At 39.6% G+C, this 22,952-nt stretch overlaps 2 protein-coding genes across 10 annotated transcripts in view; both read left to right on the forward strand.

The window, feature by feature from the left end:
• Positions 1-1,713: 1,713 nt before the first annotated feature.
• Positions 1,714-8,401, forward strand: LOC113656301 (sushi domain-containing protein 3). Of its 2 annotated transcripts, XM_047800183.1 has the most exons (6): positions 1,763-1,869; positions 2,243-2,285; positions 4,644-4,832; positions 5,497-5,638; positions 7,126-7,266; positions 7,435-8,401. In XM_047800183.1, exons 3-6 carry the CDS (start codon positions 4,658-4,660, stop codon positions 7,523-7,525), a joined length of 549 nt encoding a protein of 182 aa, XP_047656139.1. In that variant the 5' UTR covers positions 1,763-1,869; positions 2,243-2,285; positions 4,644-4,657; the 3' UTR covers positions 7,526-8,401. The 2 variants fall into 2 exon arrangements, with proteins under 2 accessions (XP_027023333.1, XP_047656139.1); XM_027167532.2 differs by lacking the exon at positions 2,243-2,285 and having other exon boundaries at positions 1,714-1,869.
• A 1,401-nt stretch (positions 8,402-9,802) lies between these two features.
• Positions 9,803-22,952, forward strand: part of LOC113656247 (serine/threonine-protein kinase WNK2-like) — a 41,300-nt gene continuing 28,150 nt past the window's right edge. For 3 of the 8 annotated variants that reach the window (XM_047822954.1, XM_047822956.1, XM_047822957.1), the window contains exons 1-3: positions 9,807-11,282; positions 21,426-21,598; positions 22,566-22,786. In XM_047822954.1, coding sequence (XP_047678910.1) covers positions 10,629-11,282; positions 21,426-21,598; positions 22,566-22,786 — 1,048 coding nt within the window. In that variant the 5' untranslated portion in view covers positions 9,807-10,628. Of the gene's footprint in view, positions 11,283-12,362; positions 12,659-21,425; positions 21,599-22,565; positions 22,787-22,952 lie in introns of those variants that run through there. The other 5 variants (XM_047822958.1, XM_047822959.1, XM_047822962.1 and 2 more) reach the window with 4 other exon arrangements.

The following is a 22,952-nucleotide window of genomic DNA, read 5'->3' on the forward strand; positions in this document are numbered from 1 at the left end:
AGCCATAACATTAAAACCACTGACGGGGGAAGGGAATAATGCTGATTACCTTGTTACACGTTGTGGCGCCTGTCAATGAAGCCGAATATATTTGTCTGAAAGCAAACTGTCGGGTCTTGCAGATGTGCTGGAAGCATAAAGGATCTGAGTGACTTTGTTCTGCTGGGAAGCCTTTGTTTACTTCGACACATACCAGCTACATCAAAATTGTTGCAGACCAATTACGCTCTTTCAAGGCAACAGCATTTAATGCTTGCTGCCACGCTGCAGAAATTATTCAGGAAAGGTTTGAACAGCATGGCAAAGAGTTCAAGATCTTGACTTGGCCTTTAAATTTCCCCTGATCTCAATCCAGTTCAGCGCCTGAGGGATGCACCAGACAAACAAGTCACATCCTTGAAGGTCCCACTTTATAACTTAAAGGATCTGCTGCTAAAGTCTGGGTGCCAAACACCACAACACACATTCAAAAGGCTTGTTTTGGTGACACAAAGGGAAATCTTTACAATATTAGGCAGGTGGTTTTAAAGTTATGGCTGATATGCTGTATATATGTGTGTTTAACTGATACAGTGTCTAAGAGTGGTGTATAGAATGATATCAGTAGTTGAAAAACCTCACACAAGTTGCATTGAGTTAATTTTTATTTGTATAGTGCTTTTAAGCAGCTTTACAGGAATCTATCCAGCCAAAATGATCTGTAATTCTAGACAATTGCCGAACATTAACGTAATACAATAGTTTACTATAATATAGTGACAATAATTTAAAGAACACTATTTTTAGCAAAATAATTTTCTAGTCAGTTTGTACTACACACAATGTAAATGTAAATGTGGTATATCTGAGGCTGCTGCTGAGTAAGTTTAGCTAGTAGTTTCACTGCTAGGAAGTGACGTACTACACAGTGTACACTCCTATATTGCGTGTGTGTGTGTGTGCACTTGTTCTGTTATAGGTGGATATACTGTACTTGTACATTCATATGTTACTATGACTGATCGCCATCCTGCATAACACCAAGGCCTATTCTTTCTGAAAGTATAAAATGACAGGCTCATAGCAATGCTGTCTAGACTAGTATTATGCTGTCTTTGCTTTTCCTTGCAGTTAAACTTCTGTGTTTATTATTTTCTAAACTGTTTGTCCTACCCAGGGGAGCACAAGGCGGGGGTGCCAGTCCTCACACACACACACACTCATACACTCGTACACCCGTTCATTCACTACAGACAATTTAGAAATGCCACTCAGTCTGAACAGTATGTGCCTTTGGACTGGCAGAGGAAACCACCGAAACACACAGAGCAGAGGCGGAAATCAAACTTAACCCTGCCGTTGCAAGCCAAGCGTGCACTGGTTCATTAGGCCTAGTGGTCACTTTGTCTTGCTTTTTGCCTGACCATCTCTCTCCATCTCATCACCTGTTTTGTCTCTCTGGCCTTTTTTTTTCGTCTTCTCCTTCTCGATTCTGTTTATATGAATAATCATTCCCGTGCTGAAGCTTGTGCAGGATCTGATTATTTAAGGAAATTTATCCTCTTTTTCTTTCCATCTCTGCTTAAGGTTATTACATTTTATTTCTTGTTGCATGCTGTAAAATCAACCAATAGTTGCAAACCTACTGAGAGAGAGAGGATAGGGGAGAGGAGATGCTCTGCAACTTCCTGTCGTGTTTTTTTTAACATGCAACTGGTGACGCGCGTTGCACTTGAACTTCTGCATTTCTGAACAACAAAAGAAAAAAAGACAGTGTACAGTCTACTAGTCTACACAGCCTCGTGTCTCTGTGTTCATGTACACCAGCCGTGTGCCTAATGGAGTCCAAAGTGGTGCTGAAAAACAGAAACCGGACCAGACACCAAGAAGGTAAACAAAACACATCGATACCAACGTTTATATACACACACATATATATATATCATGTTTTTTCAGATAGCATCAAATGCCTAACCTACATTATCCAGCTGAACACAATCTATTTTAAATGTCTGTATGATCCCTTTGGAGTATATTAAGTAATACAGTAGAAAAGTGTGTCAGTTGATACTGAATGTGTATTAGATTTATCTATTAAAAAGTAAAAAATGCAGACGTACATCTGATCTACTGTAAGCCTGCGTGGTTATTTACATGAACTACTGAACCTTTATTGTAACGGGGTGCCTTCGTACAGCATTCATTTACATATCTGTGAGATTTTTTTGTTGGTTTGATGGCTTTTGTTTTATTGAATTATCAGTTTGCTGTAACAAGGGAAGAATGAAGAAGAAAAAAAAGATCTGGTGGGTTTTAAACTACAGTATGTGTTATGAGCTAACTACACAAACTTCATCTACACAACTAACCCTACTGTATGGAAGAGGAAACTGAAAAGAAATAAAATGTCTGTTCTATTAAAACAATTGGCTATATTGAGTGAATTTTCAGATAATAATAATAATAATAATAATAATAGTAATAATAATAGTAATCAGAAAAAAGTCCTATGCATGAGACATTTAAAAGATCAGTTTTGGATCATTTTATGGGGAGTAATGGTCTAAAAGCTGAAGTACTGAGAAGCCAAACCATTTTAATTTAATTTAAAAAAATTTTTTTGGAAACTGCCAAGCCTTATGAAACTAATGAGTTGAGCCAAAGAGCATTACTTCAGTCTTGTTACTGTGAAGAGACAGAAAATTTTGAGCGATCCATCATTTTATCTCAGAAATACAAACGACTACATTATCACCAGGTTTAGAATGAATGTCCATGTTTAAACTGTGATAGTGATTATGAGCATTAAATTCTTTTTAAGACACAAATAAAAATAGATCAACACTAATCAAATCTGAACATATCACTGGAATAAAGAAATCAAAGATAAAAAAAAACATAGCAGTTCAGAGTTATTCTGTCATATATGTAAAACCGTGTCTCTTTCTACACCCTTCTGACTCCTCACTTCCTGTTTAATGTACTTGACTACAGGATGTGGCAAAAGGCAGGTGCCATTCGGGGAAAAATGTTGAAACAGACACTGAAACAAATCCTATAAGGGAGACATGTGAGCCATGGGATTCAGTAAGCGGGTGAAAAAGTGAACCTAGCTAAGTTTGCTTGTATGTCATTTTTTCACTCATTTTTTCTCAGTGGTGCAACAGAAGAGAAATTACATCCGTCAGTAAACAATATCTATAGGATCCAGCTACATTTTCAGTTTTCGTTATCACTTGCTTTCAGTCTTCTGCTTCCTCCATTTTCAAAGAGATTAAAATGCCATATACTGTAGCCCTGTTTTCAACCAAAACAATAACTAATTTGGTCGAGTAACACTGGAATGTTCTTGTTAGATCTAAATGAATCAGCTGACCAGTTTTAAAAGAAATTATTTATTGGCAAGTAAACAAGGCAAGAAATGGAGGCATGGTTAGTCAAGCAATTGCAGTTTTGCATATAACTCTGATCATTAGACATATTAGGCCTTTTAGGGTTTGGGAAGAATGTGCTGTAATGTGCTGATAAAGGGGAATGTAAATGTAAATAACCAGTCATAACACCGTCCTAATATTGTGTTGGTCCACTGTTTTGCTGCCAAGACAGCCCTGTCCCGTCAAGGCCATGACTCCATTAGGCCCCTGAAGGTGTGCTGTGGTATCTGGCACCAAGACGTTAGCGGTAGATCCTTTAAGTCCTGTAAGTTCAGCATATCCCACAGATGCTCGATTGGCTTAAGATCTGGGGAATTTGTAAGCCAAGGCAACACCTCAAACTTCTTGTTGTGCTCCTCAAACTATTCCTGAACCATTTTTGCTTTTTTGGAAAGGCCACTTTGACTCTGACCCTGACATCAGTTCACCACTGTTCCTTCCTTGGATCACTTTTCATAGATACTGACCAATGCTCTGACCTGGTTGTCTAGCCATTACAATTTAGCCCTCAAACTTGTTCAAATCCTTAAGCTAGCCCATTTTTCCACTTCTAACACATTAACTTTGAAGACAAAATGTTGTGACTCTTTACAACTGTACTGAGCAGCAAAGGATCTCAGCATATCAGGCCTGCAGAGAGCTCAGCAGAAGTGCACGGTGGATTGAAGTGCTGTCAGTCAAGAACCGGAAGCTGAGGCTGCTGTGCAAACTGGACAGTCTGGAAAAATGTCAACTGTTCATGATGATTCATGGTTCCTGTTTCTCCATGCATATGTTAGGGTCAGAATTTGGTATCTGTGTCAACAGTTCAGGTTGGTTTTGATGGTGTAATGGGGAGGGCAGTGTTTCTTTTGGCACACACCCCCATTATTTGAATGCCACAGCCTATACAGTATGAATATTGTTGTTGACCTTGTGTCAGTTGACTCCGCTTATTTAACCAGAGGAAACCCCAAGGCATGAGGAGAACATGCAAAAGCCATCTATATATATATATATTTTCTCTCTGGTTGCTTTTAATAACCTCCCAGCATGATTCAAAATCTATAGTAGATTGCAATCACTTAATCCGCTCTTATAAGGTGATTTGACATGATTTCATGTGGAAATTTCTAACCTGCCATCTTTGCACATTATTCCTCTAACATTAGAAATGAAAGAAAATATTTTACTATCCTGTCTCTTTAGATCCGTGGTGATGAACCATTTGATCTGTGTTTTATTTTCTAGGTCAGTGCACTTCCATGCCTCCTCCACAGTTGGGGAAATTTGAACTAGTGGCTGGAAATGGGACCAGTGTTGGCACAGTGATGACCTTAATTTGCCCTCTTAATCATCGTGCCATCAGCGGTGGCCGGATTACCTGTGTGCAGGAAAGTAACATCACAGAATGGAGCGGGGGTATCCCAGCATGTAGATGTAAGACACACACCTGAGCATGAGCCAGTTCCTTTAATGCACTGTAAATTCTAGTCACGCTACATAGGTATTTGTATTAAATTAATATTCATTTGCCATGTTAGCTATCTAGCAAAGCTAAGCCTGCTAACCAGACTGGGTATTCCTCCTAATTGGCTGTAAATGTGTTTGTTTGGGATAGTATAATATAATGTAATATAAATATAAAAGTGCATTTCTGATACTTAGCTGCAAAATGTTAAAACAAAACAAAACATTTTGTTTGGTTTAATAATTACACCCTAGTCTCCTGCTACGATGTTGCAACCAGGAGGTGCAACTGACGTCATATAGAATTGAGTACAGGAAAAAAGTTACAAACATAAGCCAGTTCACAAGAGATATAACAGCATATAACATATATTTGAATTTACAGCCATTAATAATAATAAGAAGAATATAGACATGATTATTAGTTTAAATGTAGTTTTAATGATCTTTGTTATATTTTCTTGACAAAGGGCAAAAATATTGACTTGTTATTAACTTGATATTTTGATGAAATTGTAAAAATGTGAACAATACTTTTTTGTCTTATTCTTTTTTCTTTTTCTTTTTTCTTGTATGCTTTTCTTATTCACGTCTCTCCTTTGAATGCTTTCCTATATATTTTCTCTCCTATTAGTGGTCACACATATAGAAGGCTTCCGTCTGGCTTTGTTTCTGTCCATCGTCAGCACAGCCATCATAATGTTGATGAGCATATTCTTCATCACTTCATGGTTGCTGGAGCGTTTGAAGAAGGAGGAACTGAGGCGACTAGAAAGGTGAGAAAAGGGAACCGAAGAAGAGAAGAGTGCAGAAATGATGAGATGGGCTAAAGCATGGTCACACTCCTAGTTTTTACATATACCACTAAAAGACTAGAATTCGTATCTTGAATCTCATATCTTGTACAATATATTGTGTGTTTTGTACATGTACTCGTTTTATTGGCGCTCATATATCTTAAGAGCTAGATGAGCTTTCACTGCAACACACATCTGTCTAACACGCATAATTTTTCAATGACTCAACAGTTGATTTATTACCAATTACCATTTAGCAAGCAGTGGCAGCTTGGTGGACCGTTCGCTCAGTAATCCAAAACCTTAACCACTAGTCTTCGACACCCCCCATGGCTTAATCATAACATAAAATCTATAATGTCAAAAAGTCTGATATATAATTTAAATGATAAAAATACATAATTTAGGTCATTTTACATCATGGACAAAATACCTTGGCGCATTTGATTTTGGAGCTTTAGAGATTCCCTTCAATTCATCAACAGTATTATATTTTCACACACATGCATATTAGTGTTAGAGTTTGAAATGAACAGATATACACTATTAAGCCTTTAGCTGTATCCTCATCAATATTAGAGATCATTGTTTGGGAATAATACAAGAAATAAAAGGTTCAAAGATTTGACCTGGTTTTACTGTGTGTGTTCTTCATCAATTAATATCTTTATGATTAAATATCTGTTTGATGCTCAGCCCACTGGCCATCCAATATTACATATATTATATAATATACAGTATATAAACTCAGTAGGACCCAAACATGTAAAATTAATTAGACACAGAAGCACATAATTTTTTTTTGTTTGTAAAGTTTTGGAACTTCATTTAAGATCAAGTCACAATAATAGACACATTCTCTAAATGAATTTTACAAAGAATTCTTCATTGCAATCTTTGATTGATAATTCAAAGCCCTTGCTAAGAAAATATTCTAAGCCCTTTTTGTTAGTAAAACTAGTAGAGTGTTTTTCAGCAGTAACATTCATTCTTTCATTCATTTCCTACCACTTATCCAAACTTCTCGGGTCACGGGGAGCCTGTGCCTATCTCAGGCGTTATCGGGCATCAAGGCAGGATACACCCTGGACGGAGTGCCAACCCATCACAGGGCACACACACACTCTCATTCACTCACACACTCACACTATGGACAATTTTCCAGAGATCAGCAGTAACAGCATCCACTAATTGTTTCCTGGAGTTGCTGGTTGGACTTTCTTGGGGCAGAGCTTTAGTCAGGTGGTTTTTTTTAGGTCGGCGTCTAAAACAGTGAGCCCAGAATTTATTACCCAGTGGTTTGCATACAATTTTGTTGGTTTTTCCATGACATCAAAGTTGTGAAATATATCTTTTTACATATATATTTTTCATTTATTGCATCATAGAAACTTTGTATGAAACATAAAACACTTTGTGGAGACTTTTTATATCCACCTTATGCATCTTGTTGTGTATGTTTATAGGGAAAGAAAGGAGGAAACTGAAAGACTTTGGCACCACTTAGATGCAGAGGAACAGAGAGAATATTTATATGCTCATGATAGCAATATCAACAACAACAACAACAACAACAACAACAGCAATAGACAAGCACAACATCCAAGGTACTCTTTAACTCTGTATGTATGTATCTAACATTTGACCTTTCACATTTACAGTAGGATTCTGCAACAAACCGTACACACACACCGGAGTAAATACAACAACCATTTTGCTAGCAAAACTATAACAATCAGACCATCTCTCATTAAGTGTATCTCTCTGTTTCTTAGGTGTCATAAAAAAAACTACCCTGACCCTTTACCCATCCACCACTCGCAGAGTACTGTAAGACAAATGCCCCCCCTACCTCCCTGTGTTTAACCAGACACATTAATTGTCCATTACAACCGCAAACTTTCATCACAATTTCCTCTTGTTCTCTGTGGGGAGATATGACTCTAACTTGGAACAATCACCATGGAACTGAGCCAAACCGACAGCATCAGGCACACAGGAGGGTCAGGTCTCTACTGAGACTGGAAAGACACTGGAGGAGCCACTTTGAAAAGGATAACGCACACATGCACCACAAATCTGGGCTGTATCAGCATAAAGATTGTTCTACAGAAATTATTGATGAACCAGATTTATACTTGATTGATTAAAAATCTATACATCTATTGTTATGAACTGGCAACAAGCCATTAGCCATTAGCTTGCCATTAGCTGAGAATGAATATGTGCGTTAAAACACAACGACAAGAAGGACAACCTGAAAAAAATCCAATGATCAGATATTTTTACATTAGCTGCCATCAATTTTACCTAATATATGACTGCAATTATTATAATTTTTCTTATATGTTTTTGTACTGAACTTTATTTTAAGAAACATTTCAATGTACTCTTATACATAAAGTATACTAATTATCATTGCTGGGTCGTTACAATGAAATTTGTATCGTTTAGTTTGTAATTGTTAAGCCATGTGATGAAAAGTTGATATTTGGGCATCGTAAAAAAATACAGTGAGAAACATAGACTTTCTTGTAATTACAAGGTCTCATGAGTAAGTGTCCACAAACTTTGGAGTATGTGACCAAAATAAAATAAGGTAATAGTAGTATATTACTATCAGAGCAAAGGTGTGGTATACTGATAGATGTGACATCTTGAAACTAATTCATCTGTGTGTATATACATTATATATATTCTATATTTTGGAAAGATTGATTAAAACTAGTCATTAATACAGAATACCAATACTAGATTTTTGCCAGTTTTTCTTCAGGGGTGGTAAAAATATTTTGAATGTAAAGCATTGCTTGGTCTCCTTTCTAAGCTTTGATATGGGACTTTTAAAGTTAGGTTGTCCTGGGCAGTGGCCATGAAAGGCACAGGTGAAGAAATTGTGTGCTCAAGCTTCTTAAAAATGCTCACAACTTTAGCCACATGACTAATGCAAAACTTAAACATGGAAAAAAAATGTTTTGTTCACTCATTTACTACAGAGGATCATGAACTACCTCCCTCATGAGCTGGAACTGCTCATCTACTTCAGGGATGTAGCTTAGTGGAAGCGCATGTGATTTGCATGTAAGCTATCCAGCATTCAATCTCCACTTGCAAAATTTGGCTAACAGAAATTGTGTCTATAAATGGGCACTGTTATGGCATGTACAAGCCAGAGGTATGTAATTCCCAATACTAAAGATACCAGATACATTGTGTGCATCTTAGCTCCTTGACTGATAGCATTGCACCAGGTATTTGTTGCTGCCAAAACTCATTCATTTATTGTCTTGTTCAGTTGCATGTCAACAAAATCTGCAGATAGTGGCATGATGACAAAATGATAAGGTGTTTGGTCTTGAAAACTGCGACTGCTCCCAGTTCTTGCCTTATGATGCCCCTCTGTGCAGAGTACGGGCAGCAGGATTCGGTAAGATATACCTATTGAAGTAAAGGTATAGGTATTGCCAGTAGACACATACTGTACCAGAGTGGAAAGTCAAAAAGTACTTGAGGACCATAAACTATAAAGCACTAGTTTATGTTTAACCCAGCATTGATGCAAGCATCCAGTGTAGTTGACAGAAAATGGGTGTACTGTAATATGTACTCAGTGTTTAAAAAGGGTTGCTCTAAAAAAATAAAAAGGAAGCTTTTAATAGTTAATCTTTTAGGTATTCATATTCTTATTTATATATAAATTGTATACGTTATACAGGAAAGTCAGACAGCTTTACACATAAGTGTAAAAATACCCGATATGTAGCATATGTACGGCATGTCATAAATATCGATATATATGTAAACATACAGAATGTACAGTGAATAAATATAAAGGCTATATGTGTATCTTATAGCCTTTATATTTACTCACTGTATATATGTTTACATATATATATCTATATATATTACATGCTGTACATATACTACATATTTATCTGCACTTGTCTATTTGCACAATTGCTAATCTTTGCACTTCTGGTAGATGCTAAACTGTATTTCGTTTCTCTCTCTCTCTCTCTCTCTCTCTCTCTCTCTCTCTCTCTCTCTCTCTCTCTCTCTCTCTCTCTCTCTCTCTATCTATCTCTCTATCTATGGGAACCACATACCCAACCGCACCCTATTCAGGGTTTATTTATTTATCTATTTTACACGAATGTACCCCGTGTCATTCACAGGTTAGTTTCTCATCCCCAGCTTCAGTGCTGTTGTCACCGAGCTTCTTTCCTATTGGATCGTTTCTGCACATCGTTACTATGGGCGTGGATGCGATGAAACCCCACACGGATAGAAATAAAAGGGTTTTGCGTAGGAAAATTCCGAGGGATTCCGAAGAACCGCGTAGCAAAATGTATTTTTCATCGTATACACGTTGAATACAAACGCAAATTACATGTTTATCCGCGTGTTTTAGAAGATGACAACAGCCGGAAAGAGTGGCGTTTGATTCATAGCTATTAGTGTCAGACTCGCCGCTTTCATGGGTGTGATTACAAGCCGTTTATTTGGGAGTCTGCGACCTGAAAAAGCTTCGTATTTTTGGCGTCGTTTTCATTTCTTCAGCTCTAACTGCAGCTTGTTTGCTAGCGTTAGCTTGTGCGCGTGCATGCGCACGTGCACCTGCCTGAATTAAGCTCGCCGCGTTCAGCTGTAATTTTGCACCAAACGTGCGTCAGTTATCACTCATTTATTTCTGCGCAGGCAGCGTAAAGCATCGCCGGCTGCATGCGTAAAACCGCGAAGGCGTTTTGTTATTATTTGTCACGTTATCAGATGAACCGAAGTTGTTAATTGTGGATCTCGTTCCTCTGTGGAGTCACAGACTTCGTCCCATGGTGAAGTGCGTCAGCGCGCGCACGCTGCACGAACTCGGCCGCTGCGCCTCCATGGTGGAAACGACGCCTCTCCACGTGAACTGGAACAGAGGCTGACGTTGTTTGGAAGCGACACAAGGAGAAAAGGAGCACTTATCATGGACCCCGGCGGCGGAACCAAACCCGCTGACGGTCCGTTGATCTCCAAGTGTCCTTCTGTTCCGAATTCGCAGTGCGAGCTCAACGGGAACATTTATGAATCCATCAGCGAAGGCAACTTCGGTAAGATGGACGGCTCGTGCGCGGTGCGTGGTGGCAGCGACCCGAGCGCTTATCCTCCGCTTCTCCGTGCCTCCGGCCAGCGCTTCATCCGTAGGAGCTTGTGGTTTGCTGACGACGTGGAGACCCACGAGGCTCCTGAATACGATGTCCGGACCGAGATGTCCACTGTTTGTCTGCGCACAATCGTGGACCGGACCAGAGGAGCGTGGTCAAGCTTACAGGAAGGCTCGAGCACGGAGAGCCAGAGCCGGGCTGGGCGTAAAGACAGCGCCACGGAGAGCACGAGCGCTGACGAGGATAAGGACAGGGCCGTGACCAAAGTGAACGCAGGGACAACAAACGGCGGAAAAAGCGCAATAAAGACCGCGAGCGAGGAAAACGAGGAAGAGGCCGAAATGAAAGCAGTCGCCACTTCTCCCAGTGGCCGGTTTCTCAAATTTGATATCGAGCTTGGAAGAGGCTCGTTTAAAACCGTCTACAAGGGTTTGGACACCGAGACCTGGGTGGAAGTGGCGTGGTGCGAGCTCCAGGTATGTAAGGTGGACGTATAGCACACGCTAAGGGCAGTTAAATACGTGCTAAAAAAAGCGCATGTAAAGGTTGCACTGATTGTTTTTTTATTTATTTTTCATAATGAAATGATTTCAGAAAGGAGAAATCATCATCATGATGCTTTAGTCAGGCGGCTGAGTTCTGCCCAGTAACTAAATGTGCATGTATTGGTCATGATCTACCTGTTGCAAAAATAAATAAAAAGCAGTCAGAACTCATCTTAAAAGTTTTAGAATATGCGTCTTGGCAGATTTTGTCCAGTGAAGAACGGATGCATTGGTAAGTTTATGTGCAAGTGATACAAACACAGCCAAATCCTGCATTTGTGTGAGAGTGCATCAATCAGCATCGTTCTGCATGACAACAAAGGTGTGTGTTGGGGGTTAGACAAAAAGGTGAAACACTTTTATTGCGCTTAATGCTGAGAGACGTGTGGGTCTAATGACGTGCTCAGTAAAATGTCATTTAAAGACACGGCTTAATTTCTGGACAATTTTTATGGTGATCTTATGATATTGTGTCTCAAACCGGTCTTCAGTGCTGCAGAAGGACTGGGATGCAAAATCGTAGATAAACAGACAGAGTATTAGGACCACCTGTTTATTTTCAGATAATGGATCAAACCACAGTTTATATCTAACTATGCATCCACGGTGAGTGAGGTGGATATTAGAGCGGTCATAAAACTTGCAATGCCATGACGCAGTCAGTAAGAAGTTTATTTGGTATTTTTCCACCGGCTTGGTCATTGTGTGCTAACGTGATTATTTTTAACATTCAGACACTTGTGCAAATTGCATGTCTTGAAATTCAGCAAATTACAGTAGAGCTGGGTGAGATGCCTAATAATTTGTCACACTACACTTCTTAGATATTCGATTAGAAGCCTTTAAGTAGTTGATTTGATGATTTCAGTAGTAAATGCATTATGTGGACACTTGCATCACACCTGTACAGTATGTGGTTCCTGCCCAGACTTTTGCCTCAAAGTTGTAAGCACACCATTGTATAGATTGTCTTTGTATTTTTTAGATTTAGAATTTCCCTTCACTGGAACTCGAAGCCATTCCAGCATGCCAGTGCACCTGTGAACAACATGAGGTTCATGAAGATATGGGTTGATAAGGTTGGAGTGGAAGTACTCGAGTGAGCTGCAAAGAGTGCTGACCTTAACCTCACTGAACACCTTTGGGATGAGCTGGAATGCCGACTGTGCCTCAGGCTTCCCCCACCTGACCTCAGTGCCTGACCTCACTAATGCTCTTCTAGCTGAATGGGCAAATCCTCACAGCCATGCTTCAACATCTAGTGGAAAGCCTTCCCAGAAGAGTGGGGGTTATTAACACAGTACAGGGTAGGTTGGAACTGGAACCATATACTCACAAAAAAGCACATAAAGGTGTGATGCTGAGTTATTCACAAACCTTTGGCCATATAATGTACTTTTTCCAAATAAATCTCTAATTTGAAAATTAAGCAGTCCTATATGGCAATACATATAATGAAAGAAATGATAGTCTGTGGAGCTTAATATTTTTGGCATATCGCCCAGCCCTTGCATCAGAGTGAAGATGTTCATTCAGACGCATGATGGCTGAAACTGCAGCCAGTACATTGCTTGAGAAAAAGGTGGAAGAGCAGTGACAGAAATCAATATATCAGCCATTCAGAACAGCCTGAAACAACTGTCCAGCTAAATGTTTACAGTTGTTGCCATGGTGATGTGGATGAATGAACAAATCTAAATATTTTTTTAAAGCCTATTACCATACAAACACTAAATATGAAGCCACCAAGAGATGATGATTCTTTCTCACAGGTCAACTTGGACCAGAAAAAAAAAATAATTTAGACCCAGCTTTAAACCTCCATTAAGCTTCCTTTTCATTCGTGTGTGTGTGTATGTATGTATGTGTGTATATATATATATATATGTTTGTGCAGTGAGCTGGGTGCACAAATCAGCCAGAGATAACGGCTGCTTATTTTGGTGTCTCACTTCCCATGCATTTTTTTTTTTTTCCCCAAGGGCGTGAGGTTCTGTGATCGTTTGAAAAGCTAGTTAAAGTGTCCCAAGGTTTTTTCCCCATTTTCAATCCGGCTTATTGAAATTCTTCCCAGATTTTATAGCCTATAGGTGTCACCTTGTACCCTGGGGGATGTTAACATTGTGTTCTGCTTGAGTTTAGCCAACAGTCAGTCCAACTTCTTTGTCTGTCAAGCTCTCGTGATTAGTAGTGCTTATCCCTTCCCTTCACTTCCTGACCTGGCCTCAAAACCCTACATCAGACACGTACATGGAGACGATACACGCAGACCATGTATCCTCCTTTCACTTTAGGCCAAACCTTAATTCTGGACACACTTTTTTTCTGCTTTGCCAGGGTAGATGATCTTGTGGAAAACAACATTTTTGACTTGTATCCAAGTCCTTGGAAGTAAAACTGCACACATCAGCTTGATCGTAATGCCAAGGTATTTAGAATGATTAGATCTTGTCTTGTATTTTAAGGGAGGGGAAACAACTTTTTTTTTCTTCATATTTTGTTCAACATGAGCTAAAAAATTACTGCTCAATCAGGGGCCAGAATTACTCAGTATTTCTGAGTAACTTTTGAGCCTTCTGTGGTCACCCTGACAATCGTGTCGTTTTGGCTGATTCAGCTAGAAATCTGTGTACACGCATTTAAAACCAATTCAGATACGTCAAATGACTTTGTCAAAACCTGAGGCGCATGGGTGGCTTGGCAATGTTGTAAATTGCTCCAGGTTGTGAATGAAGGGGTGAACAAAGGGGTAAATGGTGCCCTGTGAAGGAATGGTGGCCCATCCAGACTAAATTCTCACAGCATGGGCTTCTCTTTACTCTGCGTACACTTCCAAGATGAAGAGCTCATGCTTATGTACAGATGTAATTGCTACACATAAGCCCTATTCGGACGGGATTAGTTTTACGTGGGGACGTGGAGTAATGCAATTTTACCTCAGGACTACTGTAATATTAATGGGCCAATGCGCACGGGACAAGACATCTCAGTAAAACTAGCAGATACAAGTGGGAGGGGTAACTCGCTTTACGCACCACAGTAACCTCCTTGTCGTCATGTGCGTATGACGTTGCTTCCTGTTTCAAGTGCCTCCATGCTTGCAAAACGCGCCACTTTTAAACAGGAAATGACCGTACATATTTACAGCGGGTCTATTCGGATGGGATTAGTATTACCTGAGGTAATTTTTCCGGACCTTTTTACAGAAGGTAAAAGTCGCCGTAATCTTTACTGACATTGTCCGTAACGATTACCGAGATGGCACATTCGGACGGGACTAAAATCACAGAGAAGCTCTGGTAATAATTACTTTACCCCCACGTAAAACTAATCCCATCCGAATGGGGCTTTAGATTTGACCTTTGATCCCTTGACTTTGATCGATTCTGAATTTCTGAGGGTTTAATACTTCTTGATGTGGAAACAGCATACCTGAGTTCATCCTTTAAAGAAAACTAATGTTCAGAGGCATAATCTTTTGCTTGTGCAACATCTCCACAGGTTGGGAGCTCAAAGTGGGTGAAAATACTGGTGACTTCATCGCACAACCAATTTCAAGCACATAAATGGTTGTGTTCAAGTGATGGTGTTCTCCTGCTCAGATGTCAGATTTTGGCTCAATCTCGGGATTATTTATTTGAAATAGCAATTCAGTATCTTTTGCAGTATCTCAAATGCTTGCCTTCAGGAACTCCTCTAGGACCAACCAGTCAACTATCAATTATTCCATCCCATAACATCAGCTGTATCGGTCTGGTCTGAGCCATGCACCATTTGTCAGGTTCATTACGAGTCGCTCGCCACTCCACGGTTTTGAGAACCAAGTGGACAAGCATGCACACATTTTGTGTAGCGATGGAGCATCATATGCACATTTTGATCTTTACACAGTGCTGGTATCAGCCTTTATATATAGCTTTGCTGTGTAGGTTTTTTTATCAGGACTGCTTAATGTTGTGAAATTACTCACTTCTCCCCCATTATGCCACTTTTCTATTGGCATTTGCAAGTAAGTTCATAATGATTGCTTTCTTCTTCAGTTGAATCTTTCTTTAGTCCCATAATGCCAGCCTTGCCAATAACGTTATATGACTTGCTTAATGCCAAAGCACAGCACAAGTGTGGAAAATGTGTAGAGACGACAGCAGAGTTTATACTCCTGTGCAACAGTCAGTCAGTTCAGATAAACCCAGTTTGCCTTGTGTCACATAAAGTAATGTCAAAATCTCCCACTTTCATCAAATGCCTTTTATTTGACCTGACCTAGTGTGCTTCCTAACACACATCAACTAATCTATACTTAAATTTCCTACCAACACTTTTACTTTGATTATTGAATTGTATAACGTTTTTGTTGAGCTCACCGCTACTCAGGATTTCATCGGATCGCTTTGCTGTGATTGGAGGTTGACTGGGTTTGTAGGGATTCATCATCTCTCAAGAACAGGACCAGTGTTTTTCTGCTGTACCTTCAATACATTATGCAGCACTTTATACAGATGAAGTGATCGATGGCCTGTGAAATGAGTGCGAGGCTAGCGGCCATAACACAGCAATGCATTAACCATTTAAAAGACACAAAAAACGTAGAGGATGTGTGAACATCCTGCATATTGATGGCTTTGGTCTTAGCCATGTTTATTTGTAATGATGCACACACACGTAAGAGCATTACATGTAAAATAAGAGCATCACAGCGGGCGGTATCTGAAATGACAGGTAGGCTAGAGAAATACTGCTGATGCTGAAATTGGTGCAAAAAAAAAAAAGGTTGATCATGTGGGTGTGGACAGACATGTAGCCTGCAAACACGGGAACATTTTTTTATTTTTCTTTATTTATTTTTCATTTAGTGTCCTATAAAAGTTTCTCTGGTATTATCGCTAACCCATTCCTTTCGCAGGTGTGTTTTCAAGCTGTTCTCTGCGACTCGGTTGCACCGTCGCATTTCTTTTCTATCTCTCTGTCAATACCAGCATGCAGTCAGTATCAAGATGGCCTCCCACTTTCATTCACATACAGGGTTCATATTGCTGCCATGTTATTCATACTCTTCACTTAGAAATACCCACTTGTGCTATCTCAGTGCAGTCTGAATAATGCTTTAAGATTAAACTACAAATGTAGAAATTCTACATTTGTTCATAAAACGTATAAAAACTGCTTAAACGCAAATACGTGTTCATTTCTGTACGTGTTCATTTTCTTGGCTTGATGTCCACCCGTTAGGAGCAAATGCACTTGCTAAAAAGTGATCTCAGGGCAGGTCTCTGTAACCTGATTAGACTAATGTTCTTTGTACAAGAGATTTATTGATTTAATTGGTTGTAATTTAGCTCCTTTTCCATAGTGTGTCTAATGGATGACCTTGCAGGGTTACATTGATGGCCTGGTGTCATAATCCTGTCTTCAAAACACCAATCACTTTATCTCTATTATTATTATTTTAAACATTTATTCCGCCATTCATTAGTTATTCCACCGTTGAATGCCTTTGTAGGGGCTGAGTGGAATTTAAACCATTTCTCATCCGTATAGTTTAGCTTTAATTTGTCTAGCTGACTTGTGACGAACAAAGATATATTGTGTGGGATTTAGTCTTGGCTTGTCTTGCTCTCTTGTTGGAGTCAATGTTGACTCGAACAAGATTGCTTCCAGTGGGGAATTAGGCTTTGATTTTATTCATTTTTTTTCTTCTCCTCCATCTACATATCCAGCACACATTTGCTTGATTTATTCAACGATCAGAAGGATTAGGTCATCCTCACCAAAGTTCTGCATACTGAAAGTTTAAAGTCCTGCTCAGTTGATTATATCACAACAACAAAACAATGATGACTAAAAAAAAAAAAAGTATGATGTAATGTGTTTTAGGTTCCTCATGTATTAGAACAGGAATTCAACTGGGATTAGTTGTATTCAAATTTTCCCCCTCACGTGATCCGTATTTATGTTGAATTTCAAGGTTAACTGGAAAATAACGAAAATATTCATTCTTGGTGAGAAGGTGTGGCAGTCTCCATTGTACTATCTGGTTCCACTGTGGTTTACAGTAAGGAGAGGGAGGGCTACATGCATATTAGGAGCAGCTTTCAGTCAGCTTCTCGTATTCGCCGGAGATTCAGCAGAGAATCCCACTTTACACAAGGGCAGAAGCTATGAAACGCATCGGTTAGACACCAGAGAGGCCGATCTCTAATTTGTCCGATTTCTCATCGTCGTGGAAAGAATTTCTGTTCTATGTCAGCATTCTGTTACATGCCAGCTGCAGCATTTCTGATTCCTCAGTAGGGGATAGGTTTTAATAGTAATACATAACCAGAGCTTCAGACTGATGGCACAAGGTCTGGACTCCATATCAGCTTTTGTCAGCCAGCACTTCCCAAGTGGGTGTCTGACTGACCTATACAGTTATGAACAGTTTGTTTTTGTTCAACCTTTTTCATGTTTATGGGTGTGAAAATGTGAAGTTGACGTTATTACAGAAACAAAACGCCTTAAAAACGCCTTGTGGAAATTGCCTTGTGGAAATTGATGCATCTATACTGTGAACTTCACGTCATTTGGAAAATCCAGCATTTTGCTGATCCCCATAAGCACTCATTATCACAGAGTTTTCATCTTTCATGAGGGAAGTGGAGCATCACGACAGCTTGGTTTCCAAGCGGACTGTTAAAAAATGTCTCTCGGAAATCCTGTAGAATTATACCGACTTCCAAACTCCTGAAGCGTTTCCAAATGGGTGTGCCATATGCATCAGGCGTAAACTATAGGTTTAGTGATTCTATTGATTCTGGGGTCTCAACAGATGTGTCTCGCTTCAGACCAGTGTCCAGTTTCCCCAGTGTGTTCTTCACAGCGGGAAACTTGTAAGATGGTCAAGACAGACTTCCAGAATCTTTGAATTTGTTCACGTTGTGTTCAACAATGCAACTTGTATACAATAAACAAAAACTGTGTCGGATTGCAGTAACCTTGTTTCCTTCATAGATTTTTAATTGTACTGCATGTTTTATTGTCCATCTTCAGGACTGAATTTCTGAACTGTAAATTAAAAAAAGAAAAAATGATTTTAGATACTAACAACAAATCTCTCTCCAGAATGTTTCACGCATAGCTGCAAGCAAATTGATGTGGAACGCTAGTTACGCTGATAAACGTGGTCGCTATGGCAACCAGGAGTAGGAACACCCACTAGCGACTTCGTAGTAGAGCGACTGGTTTGGTGTGTTGAATTTGAGTATGGAACCTGGCCACAATGTCTCTGCTATACTGAAGGACGTTCCAGTTAGATCTATGGATACTGCAGAAATCATGCCATGGGTCTCGATGATCTGCTTGTTTCAGGCTGTAGTCGCTCTCACGAGTCGGGTATTGTTGATACTGAGGTTCAGTTTGTAATCCCAGTCTGTATGCCAGACGGACAGGAGATCGAAAATATAAAGACAAATCTTGTTTATGTTTAGTCTTGAGTATGTTTATGGTGTCTAGTATTAACTTAAGTTAACGGAATTACTGAGAATGTTTTGACTTTTGAACGTTTTTGTATGTATTATTTTTAAAACCGTTTGCAACTCTTCTCGGCTAAAGCCAGTTGTTAGTTATATTCACAGTCACTGGCTCTCCTAATTGCATTTCAGCCCACAGTTTTGCTTGGGGGTCATTGAGTGGAATTCAGTATAGATTATTCCCTGTGATGCAGACGGTATGAAAAAGCAAACCTTACTGGCTAAACCCAGTTGCTGAGAGTGATTTAAATTGAAATCTCACGGTATGGTGCTTATTGTATTTAATAGCGATAGACTGGATATGAAAACCAAGATTTTTTTTACCACAATAATAACATTGGGCTATAAATAATACTATTATTTGTGATTGCAGTGAAACAAGTCACTGCGTTTAGGAATATCCCCACAGTAAAACCCATTAAATTCTTTCCTAGTCATATAAACCACTTTTATGAGTTTTGGATGCCTGAGAGGCAGATGAACATCTCGGTCATCCATCCACACACTATTTGATTTAGCTCCCAGGGAATGCAGCATCAATGACTTTAGTCCTCTACCAATCCCTTTTTTTTATTTATTTATTTATTTATTTATTTATTTATTTATTTTGTTTTGTTTTGTTTGGTCATCCTCTCCTTCCATTCTCTTCATTTTGCTAGTTTATATTTATAGGTATGACTTAATGCTGTGTTCACACCAGTCACCAGTCTCTGTGTTACTACTACTACTACTACTAAGTGGCTACGGAGGCTCTATATATTTGCATGAAGTTAGACTTTTCTCAGCTCGGTCACCTGAAGTCAGCAGCTCATGATTTTACATTGTGGTGAATGGACATTGTGCCTTATTACAGGATGATATTACACTTCAAAATGACTCTAATTGTGGATTTTTGATCATCAGGAAAGGAAACTTGAATGAAACGAGTAGTGAGTAGTGTAGTGTGAAATCTGCATATACCCCTAGGGATTCAAATCTCCAAGTTAAACTGTTGCACTTATCTTTATTTAATCAAAAAAAAAAGGCGATCAGATGTAACCTGTTTCTTGATTTGTGGAAAGTGGGAAGCTGGTTAGTGATAAAGCAGGTATTTTAAAAAAGAAAACCCGTTAAATCTAAAATATTTTCTAAAAGGTAGTCTTGAAAAGCAAGCTGCTGGAATGGAACACGTCAGTGAACGTGTGCTTGCGGGGTTTCCGATCTTTCTGTCCTGTTAGAAACTACTAAATAATGCAGTGATCCCCAGGAGTGTGCTGAAAAGCCTGCGCATGGAGTGTGTGAGAGAAGAAGATAGCAGGGAGGATGAGGATGGGAGAATAGGGAGTGAGAGTGAGAGAAGGGAGGGAGGGAGGATAGAAGAGGTGCCAGGGTGCATATGGAGCATGCGGGGACAGCTTAGGCAGGTCAGCTCAACTGAATGTCGAAACCTCTCTGCAGCATTGCATAATTTATGAAGCTTGAGGATCAACCACTACGGGAGCTGAAGCAGACACTTGGACTGATGAAGAATCATAACTTTGTCAATTTATTTCAGGAATATTCAGATCTTTCTATATGACACTCCAAGATTAAGTCCAACCGCATCCCACTGCGTCCAACTTGGCGTATCAACAAACGACATCCAGCCAGCAATCCGTTACATCCTTTATTTTCTAGTAGCTAGATGAGACTTAAAGGTAATGTCTCCATTGTTTAAGAAATGCTTCAGAAAACTGCGTTGGGCTAAAGTGGGCTAAAACTAAAGTGTAGCCAATGAGCAGAAAGGGGCGGGTCTTGTCAATATGGGTGGAGAGAGTGTTCAGTGCACATGTGACATTAGCAGAAAGCGGTTTTAACATTGACATGGAGGATAAAAAGAAAGCGAAGAAAGGCTTACAATAAGGCAAGACGTAGGACGTGTTAATATAGGGTCAGCTTTCCAGCGCTGGAGAGAACTGGACGTCTTCCGCGTGAAACGGAGATAAACCTTTCACGGTACAACACACAGTACTACAAAAACACATTTGTATTACCACAGTATTACTCATTGAGTTAATTTATTGATAAAAATCTACTATTGATATAATACTTTTCTGGGTTATACTTGGGTCCGCCATAATACTTGTCTGGTGTATGTGTGGGCGGAGCTATCAATACAGGGGTGGGACTCATTTGGGTTGGGGCGTGGTGTTTTGGTGATTTCAAATGTCAACTTTGGCTTTCAAACAAGAGACCCCACCTTTAACTGTACACAAACACTCATTTGGAGTTTTGCCAAAAGACATGCACAGATTTCTTAATCTGATCGGTGTAAGGATGGAACGACGCACAATGTAGTACTTTGAAGTATTCAGGCTTTGAATAAAGCCTGTTTGTGTTTAATTGAAAAATCCATTGTTAGGAATGATGGCAAGTTACATTTTGTGAATCTGTAGTTTATGTTAATGTTATATTTTTTGATGTAATCAATTAATCAGCAGCATGCAGGCATGTAGTTTATCGAATGATACCTATTTGTTTGTGATTCAGGAGACCTCACTCTAGCATAAACATGCAATTCTTTCTCCAAACCCCCCCACCACTTTAGGACCGGAAGCTGTCGAAAGTGGAGAGGCAGCGCTTCAAAGAGGAGGCCGAGATGCTGAAGGGGCTGCAACATCCAAACATTGTGCGGTTCTACGACTTCTGGGAATCTCTGCTCAAAGGGAAAAAATGCATCGTTCTGGTGACAGAACTCATGACCTCAGGGACATTAAAAACGTGAGTCTCATCTGCAGTCGGCTTGGGAAATATTGATTGTTCCTTCGATTTTGTTACACATCAAGCTCTGAGCTGAGCTGAACTATGCATTGGGTGTTTTTTTTTCTTTTCTCCATTAAAGCACATTTAACAGCTGCTCTCAGTCCTCATCAGTGGCTGTGAAATAACAAAAGATTCGTTCATCTCGGCTTTTTAAGGCCGAGTTGTTGTTGATGAAAAGAAGACAATATCGTACAGAAATTTGAACAACAACGTTGAAAACAAGGATCTGACCCTTCTTCCACTGGAGACATCTGATACGTAGCCCAATAAAGCATTCTGACCATAGCAATACCAGTATGTCTGATGCATTTAGTCAAGATCCCCAAGAGAACCTATGCACTTATGTAATCAAGGTCCACAAGAAGTTTATTTCTGGAGCTCCCATGTGAACGATTGTTCCCAAGACCAGTTTATTTAGTCTTGTCCATTTGTGGATGATACGTGATCAATTATGTCGACCGCAGATATACAAAAGAATTGGTTGTTCACATGCTGTATTTATGCCTGCTTGTCAAACTTAATAATGTGACCATGACAAAATGGTTCATTGTCACTGCCTGGTGTTAACCAAAGAATATGGATGAAGATGACTGAAAATTATTTGGGAAATGTTATGGAGTCTAATTAAAAGTGGCGAGCAGTTGGTTCACTCTGGATAAAGCTCTGGTTTTAGTGGAGGCTATGTGCTTTGGTTTGTTGAAGTGTGGTTGGGGTTAAAGCCCCAGCACCACTAAGCTGCAACTGTTGGGCCCATGTGCAATGACCTTAACCCTCTCCACTCCAGGAGCACTGTAGCTGTGCGCTGCCCCCTAACTTCTTAAGTTGGGATACGTGAAGAAACCTATTCCACTTTTTTGTAATCTATATGAGGCAAAAATAAAGACACCTGGCTTCTTCTCCTTGTAATGACTGTTTTGCTTTGCAGCTATCTGAAGCGCTTTAAAGTAATGAAGCCCAAAGTGTTACGGAGCTGGTGTAGGCAGATCCTGAAAGGCCTTCACTTTCTTCATACACGTGCCCCTCCAATCATCCACCGGGACCTGAAGTGTGATAACATCTTCATCACCGGTCCAACGGGCAGCGTGAAAATCGGAGACCTGGGCCTGGCCACGCTTAAGAGAGCCTCATTTGCGAAGAGCGTCATTGGTGAGATACCAGTGTAACACAGTGGTTCTTCTTTGCTGTAAACCAATTTTTACATATGAAAAGTGTATAAAATATAATAAAGCTGGGTTATTAGTTGTTTTTTTTTATTTGATTGGAGAAATATTCATGCTCATTTTATTTATGCGCTGCATAAAACTTAATTGAA

Source organism: Tachysurus fulvidraco, chromosome 14, assembly GCF_022655615.1.
Source record: "Tachysurus fulvidraco isolate hzauxx_2018 chromosome 14, HZAU_PFXX_2.0, whole genome shotgun sequence".
NCBI lineage: Eukaryota > Metazoa > Chordata > Actinopteri > Siluriformes > Bagridae > Tachysurus > Tachysurus fulvidraco.